General features: G+C 44.7%; 1 protein-coding gene across 1 annotated transcript in view; it reads left to right on the top strand.

Annotated features, from left to right (window-relative positions):
• SIK3 (SIK family kinase 3) overlaps window positions 1-17,311 on the top strand; it is a 127,042-nt gene that overhangs the window by 40,790 nt on the left and 68,941 nt on the right. Inside the window, exons 4-5 of the mRNA XM_006149983.2 lie at window positions 16,369-16,493; window positions 16,977-17,100. Coding sequence (XP_006150045.1) covers window positions 16,369-16,493; window positions 16,977-17,100 — 249 coding nt within the window. The remainder of the gene's footprint in view (window positions 1-16,368; window positions 16,494-16,976; window positions 17,101-17,311) is intronic.

A 17,311-nucleotide genomic window follows, 5' to 3' on the forward strand; every position in this document is an offset into this window, starting at 1 on the left:
TGTTGTGTGTAGCTTTTTTTTTTTTTTTTTTAATTGCACTATCACTGATCCATCACAGCTGGGCCTGTGCTTAAATTCTTGCTATGAATTTTTATTCCAGTTTTATTTCTAGGGAGAATGAAGCTCAGATGGGTAATTTTTTCTGATTTTAGAATTAAAGTTCTTTTCTTAATGACAATAGCAAACCTGTCTTTTGAAGAATTTTTTTTAACTTGCTAGAAGGTACATGCATGCGCTAGCCAGAAAGAGAGAGAGGAAGTGAGAAGGTACCCACCATGGGGTGCGGCCACGTTGCCATCTCTTCTCCATTTTGTCCTCTTTTTGGGATTTTAGGCATGCAAGCACCCATGCTAGAAGGGTTTTTCAAACTTCCTGATCTGAGACTCGAAACATGCAGTCACGTGGGGACAACTGCCTTAATTGCCATGCCACTGGTTGGTCCAGTAGTATTTTTTAGAAGATATTTTTATCACTAGTAATACAGAATAAGTGTTGGTAATTTCCAGAACAAAGATTTTATTTCTGAGAGGCAGAGTCTAGAGCTCAGAAACTGTAGTGTTATTTGGAGTCTTGTCTGTTATTTGAAAAGACTCTGCTCAGGTGACACAGAAGAGAGGAAAAAAGGGGTGAAACATGACCCTTGAACTGAAGAAGAGTTTACGGTCTATTTGGGTGGCAAATGTTTAGACCTTTGAAAAATTAAATACTACCAAAATCATGCTTTGCAAATAAAGTATTTTACAAAGCATCCTCACGAATATAATTTAATTTCATCCTTATAAAGTGCTTCAAAAAGTTTATAGAAAATACATATTATGAGAAAACTATGCCTGGATTTCATATTCTAGCACCAAAGTAAACTTTTTTAACTCTTATCTTTTAATAAAGTTTTTGAAGTCCCTTGTATTTGTTATGTCAATATAGCTTGTTCAGAAACATTAAAACCAGGGCTGGTCCCATGGCCTGGTGGTCAAGGGAGCTGGATCCCACATGGCCAACTATGCAGTTTGAATCTTGGTCCTGGTGGCTTGAAAACTACACCCAGCATGTGTGCCCAAGATCCTGACAGGATGGAGAAGGCATTGTGGCGTGACCACACCCTATTGTGGGGTACTTTCTCCCTCTCCCTCTATTTCTCTCTCTGGCAAGCATATGTGCCTTCTGGTAGTTATTATTTTTTTAAAGAAAGCAAACTTTAAAATCTCTTCATCTTTTGGCACATTCAACTTTCCAGAACTCGAAATTTCTTATTAAGAGAACCTAAGCGAATTTCTCTCATGTTGAGAGGCTCAGTGCTAGGAAAAGAACAGGGTTCCTGGCCTCCAACTCCCACTTTGTACACCCCCATGAAAAGGAGGAGTGGGGAAGCACCGCATGGCCCTCCCCATGGGGGCATGGTCAACAGCTACCATATTAGAGTGCAGCACACCGGAGGAGATGGGACCGGCCAGGTGGTGAATCTTTGTCACCTCATTCGCACAGTGTAGTTACCACAGGAGTTCCAGGGTGAAGAAACCTCTTGCGTGTTCAATTCCGTTAGACCGTGAATTCCACGGGGAGTAGAGCCACATCTTGTTACACGTTGCAGCCTCACCTCCTGGCTCAGACCCAGTCTGTACTAGGTGCCCAGTCACGTTGATCTGAGGGAACCTCACATTTGTGGTGAGCATCAGTGGGTGTAGGAAAGAGAATTCCAAGGATTGATTCTCAGCAGATGTCCACAGATCACCTTCCATGTGCAGACATTGATCTGAGCATGGAGGATACAGCTGCAGACAAAATAGTCCCTTGGAATTAACATTTTGATGGGGGAGGCACAAACAAATAAACTGTCATAAGGGCTATAAAAATGATAGAATTAAGTGATAGGATAGAACCATTTGTGGACAAGATACTGCCTTTTTTTTAGTTTTTTTTTTTTTTTTTCGTAGGCTGTGTTCACTTGCCAGAGAGAGACAGGAAGAGGGAAAGTGAGAAATCACCCCCTGAGGTAATGGCCATGCCACAATCCCTTCTCTTCTATTCTCCTCTCAAGATTTTGGGTGCGCACGCACACACACCTGATGTGATTTGCAAGCTGCCAAGTCTGAGACTCCAACCGGGTCAGCCATGTGGGAATCTGATGCCTTGACCACCACACCACTTGCTGGCCCTGAGATACTCATTTTAACCAGGATAATCAAAGCCTTCCAAGTAGAAGGAGTAATGCAAAGAGAGACCTGAGAAAGGTGAAACGAATATATATAAGGGATAGGAGAAAGGTCACTGGCTAGAAATATGGGCTGTCAGAAAAGTCATGACACATTTTTGCACAGAAAAAGGCATCATGGCTTTTCTGACGACCCAATAATAAGGGGGGTGAAACGAGTTGGAGAAACATGAGCAGTAGGAGAAGGTGCTTGGTGTGTTTGCCAGACAGGTGGAGCAGCTTGGCTGGAAGGCTTAAAGGGGAGTCAAGCTGAGATACCACCTGTGTGCGGAACTATCTGAATGGAGGCTTAGTAGCTCACCTTCAGGGTGGGTAAAGAAAGATGGTGGAGGAGGGGAAGGGACTTGGAGGAAGTAGAAGACCAGTTAAAGGCTGTGAGATGGTGAAATTGTGCATTGAGGGTGGTGGGAGTAGATCTGAAAAGGGAGAACAGGGCCATAAGTACCAGAGCAAGGAAGAATTTCTAGGACTGGGCCTATCAAATTTCTGTGCCAGAAAAGGGGAACTTCTAGTCAAAGATATGTGTAGAAATAGAACAAAATCAGATTTTATTGATAAATTATATTAAGCTTGAAGGAAAATGGTATTGTCTGTATATGTGTGTATGTGTGTGTGCGTGTTCCTTGAGAGAGAAAGGGGGGAAAAGGCTTTTTCAACAGGGTCTTGCCATGCCAGATCCTCCTGCCCCGGCCTCCCAGTTAACCGGGACTATAGGCGTGTTTGGGTCGCTCCAGGATCTGAACTCAAGCCTTCCATGTATCGGGCTTCAGAACTGCACAGCTGCATCTTCACGCCACAGTGGATAGGCCTTGTCTCATTTTTCAGTGGTAGATGCACTGCTATTTGAAAGTCACTTTAATCCTTGTCTCGAAAGATTAAGTAGAGAAATTTCTATATTAAAAAAAAAGATTGCCTAAGAAAAAAACCAAAATGTTGCTGACTTTCTCCCTGAAGAAAAGTTCTTTCAAATACTCAGACATTATGAGAATGTTTTGAAAATTGTGGAAAGTTTTTTTTTTTTTTTTTTTTAACATAAGGAAGTTGGAAACTTTTCTCTTTATATGTCGACTCCCAGAATGGTCTCCATGAGACAGTTCCCACTCCCGTGTTATTGTTTTAGTTGGCAATCAGTAGACAGCAAAGATCTGAAGTGCAAGTACAGAAAAGCCAATATTTTGGAAAGAATTTTCAGAGTACATGGATTTAAGGTACTGTGGAAAATTTTGACCTTAATGCAGTGAGAGCTAAACTATTTTATTTTTTTAAGTGAGAAACTAAAACATTTCATTAGTCCATTAACCTTTTACCCTCCATATAAATTGACTAAGCTACCATCATATAGAAAAAAAGGTAGGAAACATTGAACTTTTTTTTTTAAGAGATGTTTTTTTGCGGAATCAGCAGATGGCATAATGGTTACATTGCTGGACTCCCACATAATTGACCACAGTCCTGACCCAGGGGCTTAAAACTCACACTGGGCACATGTGCATGCATGCCCGAAATCCCAAGAAGAGAGTGGAGGAGAAGGGATTGTGGTGTGGCCAACTCCCTGGAGGGGTGATTTCTTGCTTTCTATCTCTTTGTCTTTCTGGGGAGTGCATGCATCCTATAGTGAAACAAATCTCTCTCTCTCAAAAAAAAAAAAAAAAGATTTTTGCTATAAGGGCATGCCAGAGACACAGAGAGAGACAAAGAGACAGAAAGCCAGAAATCACACACACAGCCCAGGGGGATGGCCACACCACACCCCCTTCTCTTCCTTTCTCCTCTCGGGATTTTGGGAATGTACGAGTGACATGCACTTGGCATGAATTGCAAGCCTCTAGGTCTAGGACTCAAACCACGGTCAGCCACGTGGAGGTCCAGCACCTTAACCGCCACGCCACCTGCTGGTCCCGGAAACCTTGGATTTCTGAGAACCCTTCCACAGGGTAGTACTGAGAATGTCCTGACTGTTCACAGTTACACAGCGTTCATCATCCCAACTCAAAGTGCATTTCATGATCTTCACGTTCTAGGCTGAGATCGTCCTTCTGTGCATCTCCCTGGTTGACAGGTCCTTGCATTGAGACCCAGAGTAGCCTTTGTGACCTTTCCGAATCAGCCATGTAGACTGTGCTGTATTAAGCATGTGCTCTCATCCTTAAAAGGCACTCGAGCTCCCCCTGGAAGGTGTTGGGACACCTGAACTTATGTAACCCTTGGGAAAACAGAACTTGAAAAAAATAATCTCTATGTTAGATAAACTTTAGAAGAAATTCTCAAGTTAAAATTGAAATAAGCAGATTTTCATCAATCACAATTTTAGGTTATAAGTGAGGTTTCTACTGATCTCGAAAAATGATGGCATCCTGCCAGGATCAAGATAGGATTTTTTTCTGTTTGGAGGGCTTCCTTCCAGTGGCTATGCCACCAACGCAGGAGCCTTCTCAGATTTTCCTACGATGGTTAGCCTAACAGCAGGGAGGAATGAAGTCATCCAGGGTGGGGCTTGTGGGAGCTTGATTACATAGTCCAGAGTGGTCCACCACACATGCATGTTTTAATCCCATGCTTTAACTTTAAGTTTCATGCATAATTTGCATTCTACTCAATGTCGTATCTACCTTTGTTTTAATAGTAAGGTTATTAACTTAGTTTAACCTGGAGAAAGTTGACATTCCAGGAAGATGCGTTCTGTGTAGCCTGGAGTTTCGTATTTCTCTGCATACTAAAGCATAAGCCCAAGGGTGTATAAACGGCAGTTGGAGAAGCTGAGAAGAGCGAATCTCTTCCCCAATCTTGATTCCTCTTACACAAGCCTCTAGTTCATGCACATCGACTTCTCTACCTTTACTTAACTTGAAGGATAGCCACACCAGTAGCTATTAATTGCAAGTGGCTTATTGCAAGGAGATAATTAGAAAAAGAGAAAATTGGTGGTTGAGAATAGAAAAGGAAAGGGAAGCAGAGGGCAGGAAAAAAAAGGGAGTTTTTGCTTTGACACCTTGGCCAAAAGACAAATGATAAGAAAGGAAACCTGAGTGTGAGACCTCATGTAGGACATTGCCACCTCCTGAGAGAAGGGGAGAAGGGGGCTGAGCGGTATCAAAGATGGATGACTTGTCCCTGACCTGCCCAAGCATCTGAGGACTCAGCATTCTGTTGTCTCTGGGACCGTGTCGGACACAGCATTTAATACAGTGTGGGTTGACCAGTACACGAGGTGCTGGCTATGTCACTTAGCCTGGTTTACTCAGTCTACAGTGTACACGTGTAGTATAATGTCACACCCGTACCCCACGTATTTACAGTGGTTATTTGTCAGTTAAGAGTATGAAATAAGTAAAATGTGGATAAATGAAGATTAAAAAGCCAGAGTTGCATCTTTTTTTCTTTTTGGTGAGAAAGATTATTGCTATAGGATGCATATGCATGCTGGAGAAATAGAGAGAGAAAGTGAGAGATCACCACCAGAGGGATGGCCAGGCTGCAATCCCTTTTTCTCCATTCTCCTCTCAGGACTTTGGGCACACATGCACATGTGCTAGGCATTAAGTTTAAGCCGCTGGGTTGGGACTTGAACTGCAGTCAACTATGTGGGTGTCCAGCGATGTAACCATTATGCCATCTGCTGGTCCCAATCACAGTGCTTGTAGAATACATCAAGGTGTTTTTCTAGGGCCTCAAAAAACAAAATTTTAAAAATCGTCCATATGCATACATACACACACAATATAGGCAGGCTACACACACACACACATCTGTCTACATCCTGTACACGCAAATGCACTCACACGTTACTCCACAGCAGGGACACATCCTGAGAATTGCATCATTAGATGATTTCATCATTTTGTAAACACGATAGACCATACTCACACGTGTTGAGCTGTGTAGGCTGCTACACACCTCAGCCATGTGGTGCAGATGTTTGGGACCACCACGGTCTACGTGGCCTTTGTGACTGAGACACCACTACGAGTGTGTGACTGTAGATTCATGTCTGTAGCTATTTATATATACGTGCTATCCAGTTTGGCTTATTGGGAATGAAGACTAACCACGTTCACGGTGTTGTTTTTGCTAAGAAGTGCTTTTAAATAAAACTTGCTAATCCATTTCATCATCTAAAGCAAAACATGAAAATAATTCAAATAAACAAGTTTGATTTTTAGGCCCAAATATGTAAGCATTCCAAATACCAAGTCATGGAAAATTTTCTTCTATTTAGGGTATAATAGTCTTAATATATATGTGATTCCAAACTAAACATGTATCAATTTTAAATTAATATGTTTTTCTCACATAATTTAAATGGCACAAGTTGCTTGTAAAATTGTCTTAAAATGTATAATGAACTTTTAAATCAATTTAGAAAAATTTTTATGCCACATGCATGAGAGAAGAAAGAGAAAGCACCCCCCAGTGGGGCCTCATCATGTCATAATCCTTTTTCTTCTAATTCTTTATCCTGTCAAGATCCTGGGCATGGGCGCAAATGCCAGTCAAATCTTTTGGGCTGCCAAGGCTGAGACTCGAACTATGAGCTACCAAATAGGGTCTGGCCTCCTTTGCACAGAGCTTAACTGCTCACAGGACTGTCCCCTCGTCAATATCGAAACAATGTACTTACGCAAAATAATCATCTTTTAAAGTTGCTGTTTTATCCTAAATAATGCGAAAATGATAACTTGTTCTTAAAATTTCTCTTTTGGTAGGGTGGTTTTTTTTTTTTCCCCCCCATTTTTGGTTTTAGCCATAGGGGGTATGCCCTTGCTCGTCAGAGAGAAACAGAGAGGGGAGGTAAGAAATGAGGATGGTCGCGCCTCAGTCCTTTCTCCTCCATTCTCCTCTCAGGACTTTGGGCATGCACATGCGCAGCACACATACTCAGTGTGATTTTTAAGCCTCCAGGTCCAGGACTCGAACCATGGTTTGCCATGTGGGAATCCAGCACCTTAACCACGATGCCACCTGCTGGTCCCTTGAGAGATTTTTAAGACAGTGTATTATTTTGAAAGTTCGTGAGTCAAAAAAGCTGGAAAAATAATGGGTAATTGTACAATTAAATAGATTACAGGTTACATTCTAATCCAAGTACCACCTTGATTTACCTAATCAGACTGAGAGATTCTCTGAATTCCTGATAGAATCTTCTTCAGAAAAACTCCTTTCCTCTATTATTATTATTTTTTCCTGGAGGGCATGTGTGCTTGCCAGAGAAAGAAGAAAAGAACAAGAAGAGGAATAAAGCAACCCCCAAAAGGGCATGGTCACACACGGTCCCTTCTCTTGTTCAGATTTTGGGGATGCACACACACACTTCCAGAGTATTTTTGAAGCCACTGGGGCTGGAATTTGAACTGTCGTTGACCATGCGAGATCTAGTTCCCTTAACCATTAGGCTACAGGCTGTCCTGAGAGGTTTCTTTTTAAAAAGAGCACATTTTAAATTTATTCCTGATGTAGTACATGTGCTGTGTACATGTGCAAGTGAGAGAGAGGAAGACAGAAGAGCACCTTCCACGGGCTCCGCTCATGCCACAGTCCCCTCCCTGCAGTCCTCCAGGCTGTTTGATCCTGGGCACTGGTGTGCATGCCTGATGTGTTTCAGGGTGACCAGGCTGGGATTCAAACTGGTTGCCATTGGGGGTCCAGCTTCTCTCGAGCAAAGCATTAGTGCTGTGTCAGAGTCAGGTCACCTTTTCTCCGCTACATGCCAGTTGCCCCCTAAACTTTCCCTTAAAGTTCATGCAGTGATTCTGATGGTTAGATATGCAATTATTTCATGTGTATATTCCCTGCTGACCTAATCTGTTCCATGAGATCAGGGACCATGTCCGTCTTATCTTTTTTTTTTTTTTTTTTTTTTTTAGTTTTTGCTATAAGACATGTGCTCTTGCCAGAGGGAAGAAGAGACAGGGAAAATGAGAATCACCCCCAGGGTGTAGGGCCATGCTACAATCCCCTCCCCTCCATTGTCCTCTCGGGATTGGGGGCACACATGTACACATACCCGGTGTTTTTCAAGCCACTGAATCTGGGATTTGAATGGTGTAGTTGGCCATGTGGGATCTATCCACCTTAACTACCATGCTACTGGGTGGCCTGTCTTGTTCAGTTTAGACCGAAAACTCATTTGTGGTCCATCAAGAATTGAGGAGTACCCTACTCCTACTGTCATGTTTACGTTACCTTTCAGGTAGGTTACTTTTCAGATGTCTGCTCTCCTTTGAATTGTTTATCCTGTTAACTTTGACCCATGAGAGTATTTTGTTTCCTTTTTTTAAAAAAATAATTGTTTTATTTAGCTTTATTGTGTGTATGTATTTATTTTAATTTGACCAGAGAATTTGGAGAGAGAGAGAAAAAGAGGGAGAGAGAGAGAATGCCAGCCACCAGGTTTGGGACTCGAACCATGTCGACCATGTGAGAGTCCGGTGCCCCCAACCACCTTGCCACCTACTGGCCCCAGTATTTTGCTTCTTACTCTTAATTTCCAGCTAATACCTTAGAGCTTCTGGAATGACAATCAAATGTCCTTTTATTCCAGAAGTAGTTTTCAGCTTTTCAGACCATATGTCTTTTTTTTTTTAAAGAGAGATTTTTGCTATAGGGTGTGTGTGCTTGCTAGAGAGACAGAAAGTGAGAAATCCTTCCTTCCCAGGGAGTGGAAGATGGCCACACCACAATCCCTTCTCCGTTATCTTCTTAAGATTTTGGGCACACATGCACACATACCCGGCATGAATTTTAAGCCACCAGGTCCAGAACGTGAACCGTGGTTGACTGTGTGGGGTCCAGAGGTGTGTACATTATGCCACCTGCTGGTCCCCAGACCATATGTCTCTTAATTTGAAAAATATTATTATCATACCTGTATATTATATTTCCATTTGACATTTTTAGTTTCTGTTGAGGACTTTGAGTCATGTTCTGTAAAAGGCACAATGAATTTCTGAATCATGTGCTCACATATCAGTATTCAAAGCTTACCTGATTGAGTGATTGGACTTTTATTCTAGTTGATAAAATTTAGGACCATGACTGTATTAGCAGTTATTAGTGTTTTCAGGAATTTCAATGAATATTGTTTGTACGTCTTATAGAAAGTGTCTTATTACAGCTCTGCCCTTTGTGTGTCTGCTTAATACTGAGCTTGAGGGGGCCGGCAGGTGGTATGGTGGTTAAGGCGCTGGATTCCCACATGGCTGACTGTGATTCAAGTCCTGGACCCAGCTGCTTGAAAAACCCCAAATAGATACATAAATAAATGTCTAAAAAAATTACTCAGCTTGATGAAGAAGTTCTGTGTTGGGGAGGATTTTTGTAAGAGGGGTTAGGGCAATGCTGTATACAGAAACATGGAAGAAACTGGCTTGTTACCTCATTTAAAAATAGCTGTTGTGAATACCTGTCAAAGACCCTCTTGGTAGTGCCTCTCTTTCTTTTTCTCAATAAATAAATAAATACAATAAATAAAAATAGCTGAGTTTAGTGATCCTACCTGCTAATATGTTTGGCGGGAGGGCAGGAGGGTGATGGAGGGATATGTAAGTTATTCACTGAAGGACGCTGATATAATGCTGGTGCGAATCCCTTCCCCCTCCAAAAGAAATAAGCTGATTACTTGACTTTGTTTTCTCCTATGGAGGAGTTTTCTCTTGTGTATATACGCTCAGGCTGTGAGTCAGTAGTTTTTGGCATTACTTCTCCATTAGCTCCTTGTCAGGAAGTTCAGCCAGGGGTTGGGCTGATTGCTAAATGCGGAGGACTTCCCAAGACTCACTTTTAAGAGTCGTTGCTGAGCTCGGAAGCTAGGAGGAAAGCGTTGTTTCAGAGACTGCTTTTAGTCTGAAACCCACACCAGTCTGTACTGTTATATCACGTACAGATTTTTGCTTTAAAAAAAATACCAAATTTTTGATCAAGTGCAGAAAGCTTTAGAGTAAGTCGAGATAAGGATCATGGTGGAATGTTGGGCTCAGGCCTGCTTAAAAATTCAGACACCGTGATGCAGCAGGAGTTAATGCCCAGTGCGGGCTTCCCCAGGAGTGCCGGGCTTCCTAAGTAGGCTGGTGGTTTCCAGGGGCTGGGAGGCAGGTGAGGGTGGGGGTGATCAAGGAGGAGCTGTGGCTGAGCGTGGGGCTGCTTTTGAGGGCTGCCATGAAATGTCTTGGAACTAGCAGCGATGGTTGCACAAGATTGTGAGTATACTGAATCCTCCTGAATTGTACACCTTAAATGGTTACTTTTATGTTTTGTAAACTTCACCTTGATTTTTAAAATGTTAAAAAAAAAGAAAGAAAGAGAAGGCAGGGTTCTTGCAGAGCTGGGTGGCTGCACCAACAGCAAGGCTGGGGAGGCTCGCCCACTTGCACAGAGCCATGTGGAGAGTGTGCGGGAATCCCCTCGGGGGGACCCAGCTCCTTCCTAGCTAATGAAGCAGCACACAGCACCGCGTGGAACTCATCAGTGAGCGTGACAAGATATTTATCAAAATCTCCTAGAAAGCGGCACTATTGCTTCCCTATGGACGGAACCAAAATAACACTCAGGGATGGGAATGGAAGGAGCCAGTGTTTGCAAGATTTTTGTCCTGGGTGGAGGGTACTCATGAGGATCAACCCGCAAATATTAGATTTATTTATTTATTTTTAATTTTTTTGGGGGGTGAGGTTTTTGCTGTGGGGCATATGCACTTGCCAGAAAGACAGAGACAGAGAGAGAGAGAAAGTGAGAAATCACCCCCTGGGGGGGGGTGGCTATGCCACAATCCCTTCTCCTCCATTCTCCTCTCGGGTTCTTGGGCATGCACACACATGCACCTGGCGTGAGTTTAAGCCACCAGGTCTAGGACTCAAACCACAGTCGACTACGTGGGAGTCCAGCAACATAGCCATTATGCCAACTGCTGGTCCCTATTTAAACCGAGGTTGCTGGGCCAGCCCATAGCCTAGTAGTTAAGGGAGCTGGATCTCACACAGCTGAGCTTGGTTCAACCCTGGCCCCAATGGCTTGAAAAACACACTGAATATACGTGCATGCGTCCCAAATCCTGACAGGATGGAGACATGGAAGAGAAAAGATTGCAGTGACCATGCCCCACTGTGGGGTGCCTCCTCTCTCTCCCTCTCTCTGCTTCTCTCTTTGATGAGTACAGGGGCCCTTTGGCATTTCAAATAAATACAAATAAATCTAGGTGTTTCACTAGCGTGGATACATTTGCCAGTGGGGCGGTATCCGTGGTGAAATATAGAAAACGCTCTAAACTGTTTTCTGCGGCAACGACTGGACCTGTGCAGACCACCACGCCGGACCTCAACCTCGGGAAAGCTCCCTCCAGCAGCCAAATAGGTGGAGCCTCAGAGGGCACGCTCCAGCATTTCAGTGTTGCATTTGGAGGCCATAAAGCTTTCCTGATGTCAATAAGTAAACAGTAAGGGATATAAAGTACCTGACTGTACCCCCCAGCAAAATCTCATCTCCGCAAAAGGTAACTGGTGTTTTGACTACGTGTTAATCACTTCTAGACTTACTTTATAGTGTCTGTTTAAAATGGTTTTACTACCTGTGTAATGCATCACTCAGGAGTTTTTGCTTTACGGGATGCTATTTATATTGAATATAATGTGCAATTGGCCCGTCCTTCAACAATATAGTTTTGCTCGTTCTTGAACTACAGATGAAGATAATCATACTGAATATAAAATATATTGTTTTATGTCTTATTGCAGGATGTGTGTTTATTGGGGGAAGCGCTCTTTAATTATTAGAAAACTTGTCATCACACACATGAAGCACCAAATTTTGTATGAATGTGCAATGCCTCAGTGTTAGGAATAAGAATAATACTTGGGATGATTGTAGGAAACCTCTCGACAGGTTTCTAAGACTAGAGGATTTTGCTTGGTGTATTACAGGAAATTAGAGCAGACTGGTAGGGGCTTTATTTGTGCAGTTGGATCTTACTGAAATTTTGCATTTGGTCATTGGGTCTAGCTTGAAGCCAGCTGTTTGGCCGTGACATGCTGCGGAAACAGGTGCTTCCCCAGATGTGGCTGTCTCTAGTCGTCAAGCCCTAAGGGTTTCATTTCTGCACACTCATTTGTTACAGAAACACCTACTGCTAGTCAAGACCTGTGGCTAGCACTGAGGTCCCCTCTTGATATTTCTGATCTGCTTTATCGTGAAGATGTCCTGCCCGGTGGAGAGGGCAGACAGGCTCACACGATGGTGTTTTTGTGCTTTCCTTTCCCTGGTAGAGTAAAAGGATGGAAAGGTTATTAGTTGAAGATAGAGCATTAGATGTTCAAATGAGATATATAGACACACACACACACACCCCTTTATGTACAGTTTGTTTTATTCATGAGAGTGAAAGAGCATATGCACATGAGAGAGAGTGAGCGAGCCATCCTTGACAGGGTCTCTTCACACAGTGACCCCCTTCCCCTGGCCCTCCAGCTCATCGGGATTTGGGACATGCCCGTACCTGGCACGTCTTCAGGGCACCTCGGGATCCAAACCCACAGTCGGCCGTGTAGCTTCTGGTACTGCAGTTTAGTCCAGTACCAACTACGCCTCTGAGACTGGACCCTGCATATATGTTAAGCTGCTTTTTAGGAACATTTAAAATCAAGTGGTTTAAATTATTGCTTAGCCTATTGTGTTCTTCATTCAGATCACAAGTAAACACATGTGATTTTTCTCCTCTGCACTTTGCTATCCAGTCACACAAATGTCAGAATCTTTTCATTATCACAAAGTCAGCTGCATTTCTTCTTTGCACTGGAGAGGAGAGGAGGGCCAGTCATGGAAAAAGACCTGGTGAAAGTCTTTGCAAACCAACTTTTAAAAAAAAAGACTTTTTTTTTTCTGTATAATTCCCAAAGACATCTACTTTGCTACATCTTACTGGGGATTTTTAGCAACCCATCCTACTCTCTTAAAAATAAAAGACAAAACTTAACAGTGTTGAGTGCATGCAGACTTTAATTTGAAAATTAAAGTTACTGTATTTCAAAAGTTATAGGTTAGTTGGTAGAGCTGTAGGTGCTGTCTGCTTCATAAATGTTTATCGCATACCCACTGTGTTTAAGCACTGTGTTAGGTACTCGGAGAGTCAGAGAACAATACGATGATCTTAAACTAGAGAGAGGGTAGATCTCTACGAGTGAAAGAGAGAAGATGTTTTTAAGGAGCTAGAATAGATTTTATATACACACACACACACACACACACCAATACACATACATACACATACACAAAAGGGAAAATACAAAGTAATAGAGTACAGAGAAGAGGGGACATTTCTTTTAGGGGAGCCAAGAGGACTTCACAGAAGAGGTGTTTATTTCTGTTAATGAATGAGAGGACTGTATTCAGTTTCTCATAGAAGTAGTTACAATGATTCTAATTGTGGATCTGACCTCCAAGCCCCTTGTGATCATTAAGTTAATTTTAGAACATTCAGAGGGCTGAGCAGGAGGTAGAGGCTCTCAGAGCTGGCCAGTTGCCATTGTCAGTTTGAGAAGGCTCCAGCAGCCAGGAGGTGATGAGAGGGCTGGCCCAGTGACTATTGCAGTTTAATTTCGTCCCCATCTCTTGAGTTTCTGCTGTGCATTAAGGACCCTATTTGGAGATTAGGGTAAATAAAACTATAGCCTCCCCACTCCCTAAGCAGTAGAGGGGATAAGCACAATCCGATAGATTCCTAATAGGGCAGAGTGGTGATTGGAATGCACAGGTCCTGTGGGCACAGTGGAGGAAGCTGTGGGCCTGGTGACTTCTGGTGGAAATCAGTCAAGGCTTCATACAGGAAATAATATTCAACTGAACCTTGAAAATGAGTGATATTTTATGGGTGGAAAAGTCCTGGCACAGAGAGGAAGTAGCCCGAGGAAGCATGTAAGCATGGGGCGTGGCTAGCCTAGTGCTGCTGGAACGACCAGGGCTAGGCTGGAAAGGTAGGGTGGGGTGGGGCGGCTTGTACAGGACCTGCAATGACACCGCTAAGAGATCGACTCTTCCATAAGCAGAAGGGAGCCGCCAGATCCTTTTGAGCAAGGAGGTGACAGGATCTGACTGTCATGTTCTCAGTGCTGCCAGAGGGTAGCTCAGAGGTTACTGCAGCATCGACTTAGGCCAGAGATGGTGAGAGTAGGAATGAACAGCAGGTGGCACAGTGGTTAGGGCCCTGGACTCCCGCGTGACTGACTGCAGCTCGAGTCCTGGACCTGGCTGCTTGAAACTTATGTCAGGTGCGTGCGTGCCCACAATCCCAAGAGGAAAAGGGATTGGGTTTGGCCATCCCCTCTAGGGGGTAATTTCTTGCTTTCTGTCTCTTGGGTGAGTACACACACCCTAATAGCAAAAATATCTCTTAAAAAAATGAGAAATAGAAAGGAAAAGGTGGATTCAAGACACACTTAGGGAGTGGGAATGTAAAAGTTTCCCTCCTTGGTTTTATAGAGAAGGGGGAGAGAGAAGGAGGCATTTTTGACAGGGTCTCACCGTGCTACTGTCTCCGCCGTCGCCTCCCAGTTAGCCAAGATTACCGGCACATAGTTGTGTGACCCTGGTGTGTTCAGGTTGGCTGGGAACCAAACCCAGGCCTCCCGTGCAGCTTGCAGCCTCCCAAGTGGTGGTACTCCCTGTGCACCGCCAGGGCAGGGCCTGTATGAGTTGTATTAGCCACCGGGAATGGGAGGGAGGGGGAATTCGAGAATCCCAGACCACTGCCGCGTTCCTAACGGGAGCAGTAATGCCATCTCAGAAGGGCGAGAACATCACCAAAAGAACAGATTTGGTTTTGGAAAATGGTGGGTTTGAGTTCTTCCCGAGCAAGTATTGAAATTCATGCCAAAAACTTAAGAGTGGCACCCGGGTCAGAGATAGAAGTTCGGGGAGTTATGCCCAAACCAATGAGAGTGGACGCTGTGGGCCCAGAAGAGAGCCCCGAGGCCCTAGGGAGGTGAGGCAGCCCGAAGCAGCACACACCTGTTAGAAAATGCTTTCTGTATCTGTAGACGGTAGAGAGAAGGCAAACAACAGCCGAAGGAGCCAGAGGAAGTGAGAGTAGAACCGGGGAGGGAGGACAGAGTTCGGCGAGCAGGCGGGTGCTGCGCGTTTTTAGATGCCATGATTAGAAGGACAGTGTGCCTGCAGCTTGAGGGAGTCCTGCCCCCACGGGTTGTTCGTAAATGAAGGCGTTCATGTACCGACTCTGTGTTCCCACCTGCCATTCGTTCATTTCTCAGTATCCCTCCCCTCAGCCCACCCCTCCTTCCTCCCATCTACTCTTAGAGCAGGAGGAGGGGACAAAACGGGGTAGGAGTTGAAACACAGAGAGTTGAAGTTAAATTGTCAACATCCTTGATTTATTTTGTAGATAAGTTGTACCTTCTTCATTTCAAATGAGCCTCCTTGGTGGTGGTACTGCCATTTTGCCAAAGTTTTAGCGGTCATAAATGTCTATCATAAGAAGAAAAAAACAGTATGAAAATTGTGGGTCCAGTTGAATAGGCTTATAGGTGTTTACTGATTCTGGTATGATTTTTGACATCAACCATTATTCAATTTGATTTTTGTTCTTAGATGAATAAGTACCTTGCCAGCCAGTGGCATGGAGGGTAAGGTGGCTGGATCCCACATGGCCACATGTGTGGTTCAAGTCCCAGGACTGAACTTGATAAACACACTAGGTACATAGGCGTGCATGCCCAAAATCCTGAAAGGAAAAATGGAGAAGGGACTGTGGCATAGTCATGCCCCACGGGGCTTGCTTTCTCACTTTCTCTCTCCCTCTTTCTCTCTGTTTGTGTCTCTCTGTGAACCTCTGGCAAATTAAAGAAAGGGGGGTGGCAAGTACCCACCTCTCTCCACCTAGGTTTATGAAGGGGACAGCGCTGGTTTTGCTGACCTAAACCAGTCCCTGTTACATCCACTCAGTGGCTTCTGCATTCCAGCCCATCGGAGCTGTGTTTCACTGCTGTTCTTTTCCTTAGGTGTAAGTGGCATAGCTGGCCACTTACATAGCTAACATAGCTAATGTGTGTCAACAGCTAATATTTTCTAAATTCTCTTTTCACATGTGATATTTAAACGTAACTATTTGGAAGCCTTGAACAGTAGTAACTGGTACTGACTTGTGCTCACATTTGTCCTTCTAGATTTTGGCTTCAGTAACCTCTTCACTCCCGGGCAGCTGCTGAAGACCTGGTGTGGCAGCCCTCCCTATGCCGCACCCGAGCTCTTTGAGGGAAAGGAGTACGACGGTCCCAAAGTGGACATCTGGGTAAGTAACCGCCTTCTCTCACGCCCTGCAGCACTAGCTACCCTTGCCTGATGGCGGCCCTCCTCGTCCCGGGATGCAGTGTTGCATGGGAGTTGAGACCAGGCCACCTCTCCCTCGGTCCCCAGCTCTTCATGCAGGGCCAGCCCTCCAGCACTCCCCTGTGGGGCTGTGAGAGCCCCACGCCCTGTGCCTGCAGAACCCACCGGCCAGTGCGGGTGGGTGTCCTGGGCAAGAGCAGAGATTCTGCCACTGTTGCCCTCCTCACCGTGGAGGGTGAGTCCTGAGAACAGCCTGGGCTGGGACTCCCAGTTAGCATCTGGAAGCCGAGTATTCGCTGGTCTACAGATGACTGGCCTTGACAGTTCTCCCTACTCCCTCTCATAAGAAAGGAAGAAAAAGCCTGTCCCCTCGTCTTGCGTGTGGCTCATCCTCTCCACACACACGGCGAGCCTAACAGCCCCTTGTTTCCTCTATGGAACGCAGAGCCTCGGAGTCGTCCTCTACGTGCTCGTGTGCGGAGCCCTGCCCTTCGATGGGAGCACGCTGCAGAACCTGCGGGCCCGGGTGCTGAGTGGGAAGTTCCGCATCCCGTTCTTTATGTCCACAGGTGAGGGTGGCCAGCGCGCAGGTGTTGGGGCCACGCGGAGTTACACGTGCTCGGTTATCCCAGGAGCGTATGAGGGCTCACATGACTCACTCTGTAGCCTTTCTCAGCTCATTTGCTGGTCAGACACCTCCGGAAGCTTCCGCAGGGGCAGAATGGACAGGCTTTGGCATCGGAGAGCCTGGCTGGGTATGGGTCTGGGCGCTGCACGGCG

Source organism: Tupaia chinensis, unplaced genomic scaffold (assembly GCF_000334495.1).
Source record: "Tupaia chinensis unplaced genomic scaffold, TupChi_1.0 Scaffold000274_1, whole genome shotgun sequence".
Classification (NCBI taxonomy): domain Eukaryota; kingdom Metazoa; phylum Chordata; class Mammalia; order Scandentia; family Tupaiidae; genus Tupaia; species Tupaia belangeri.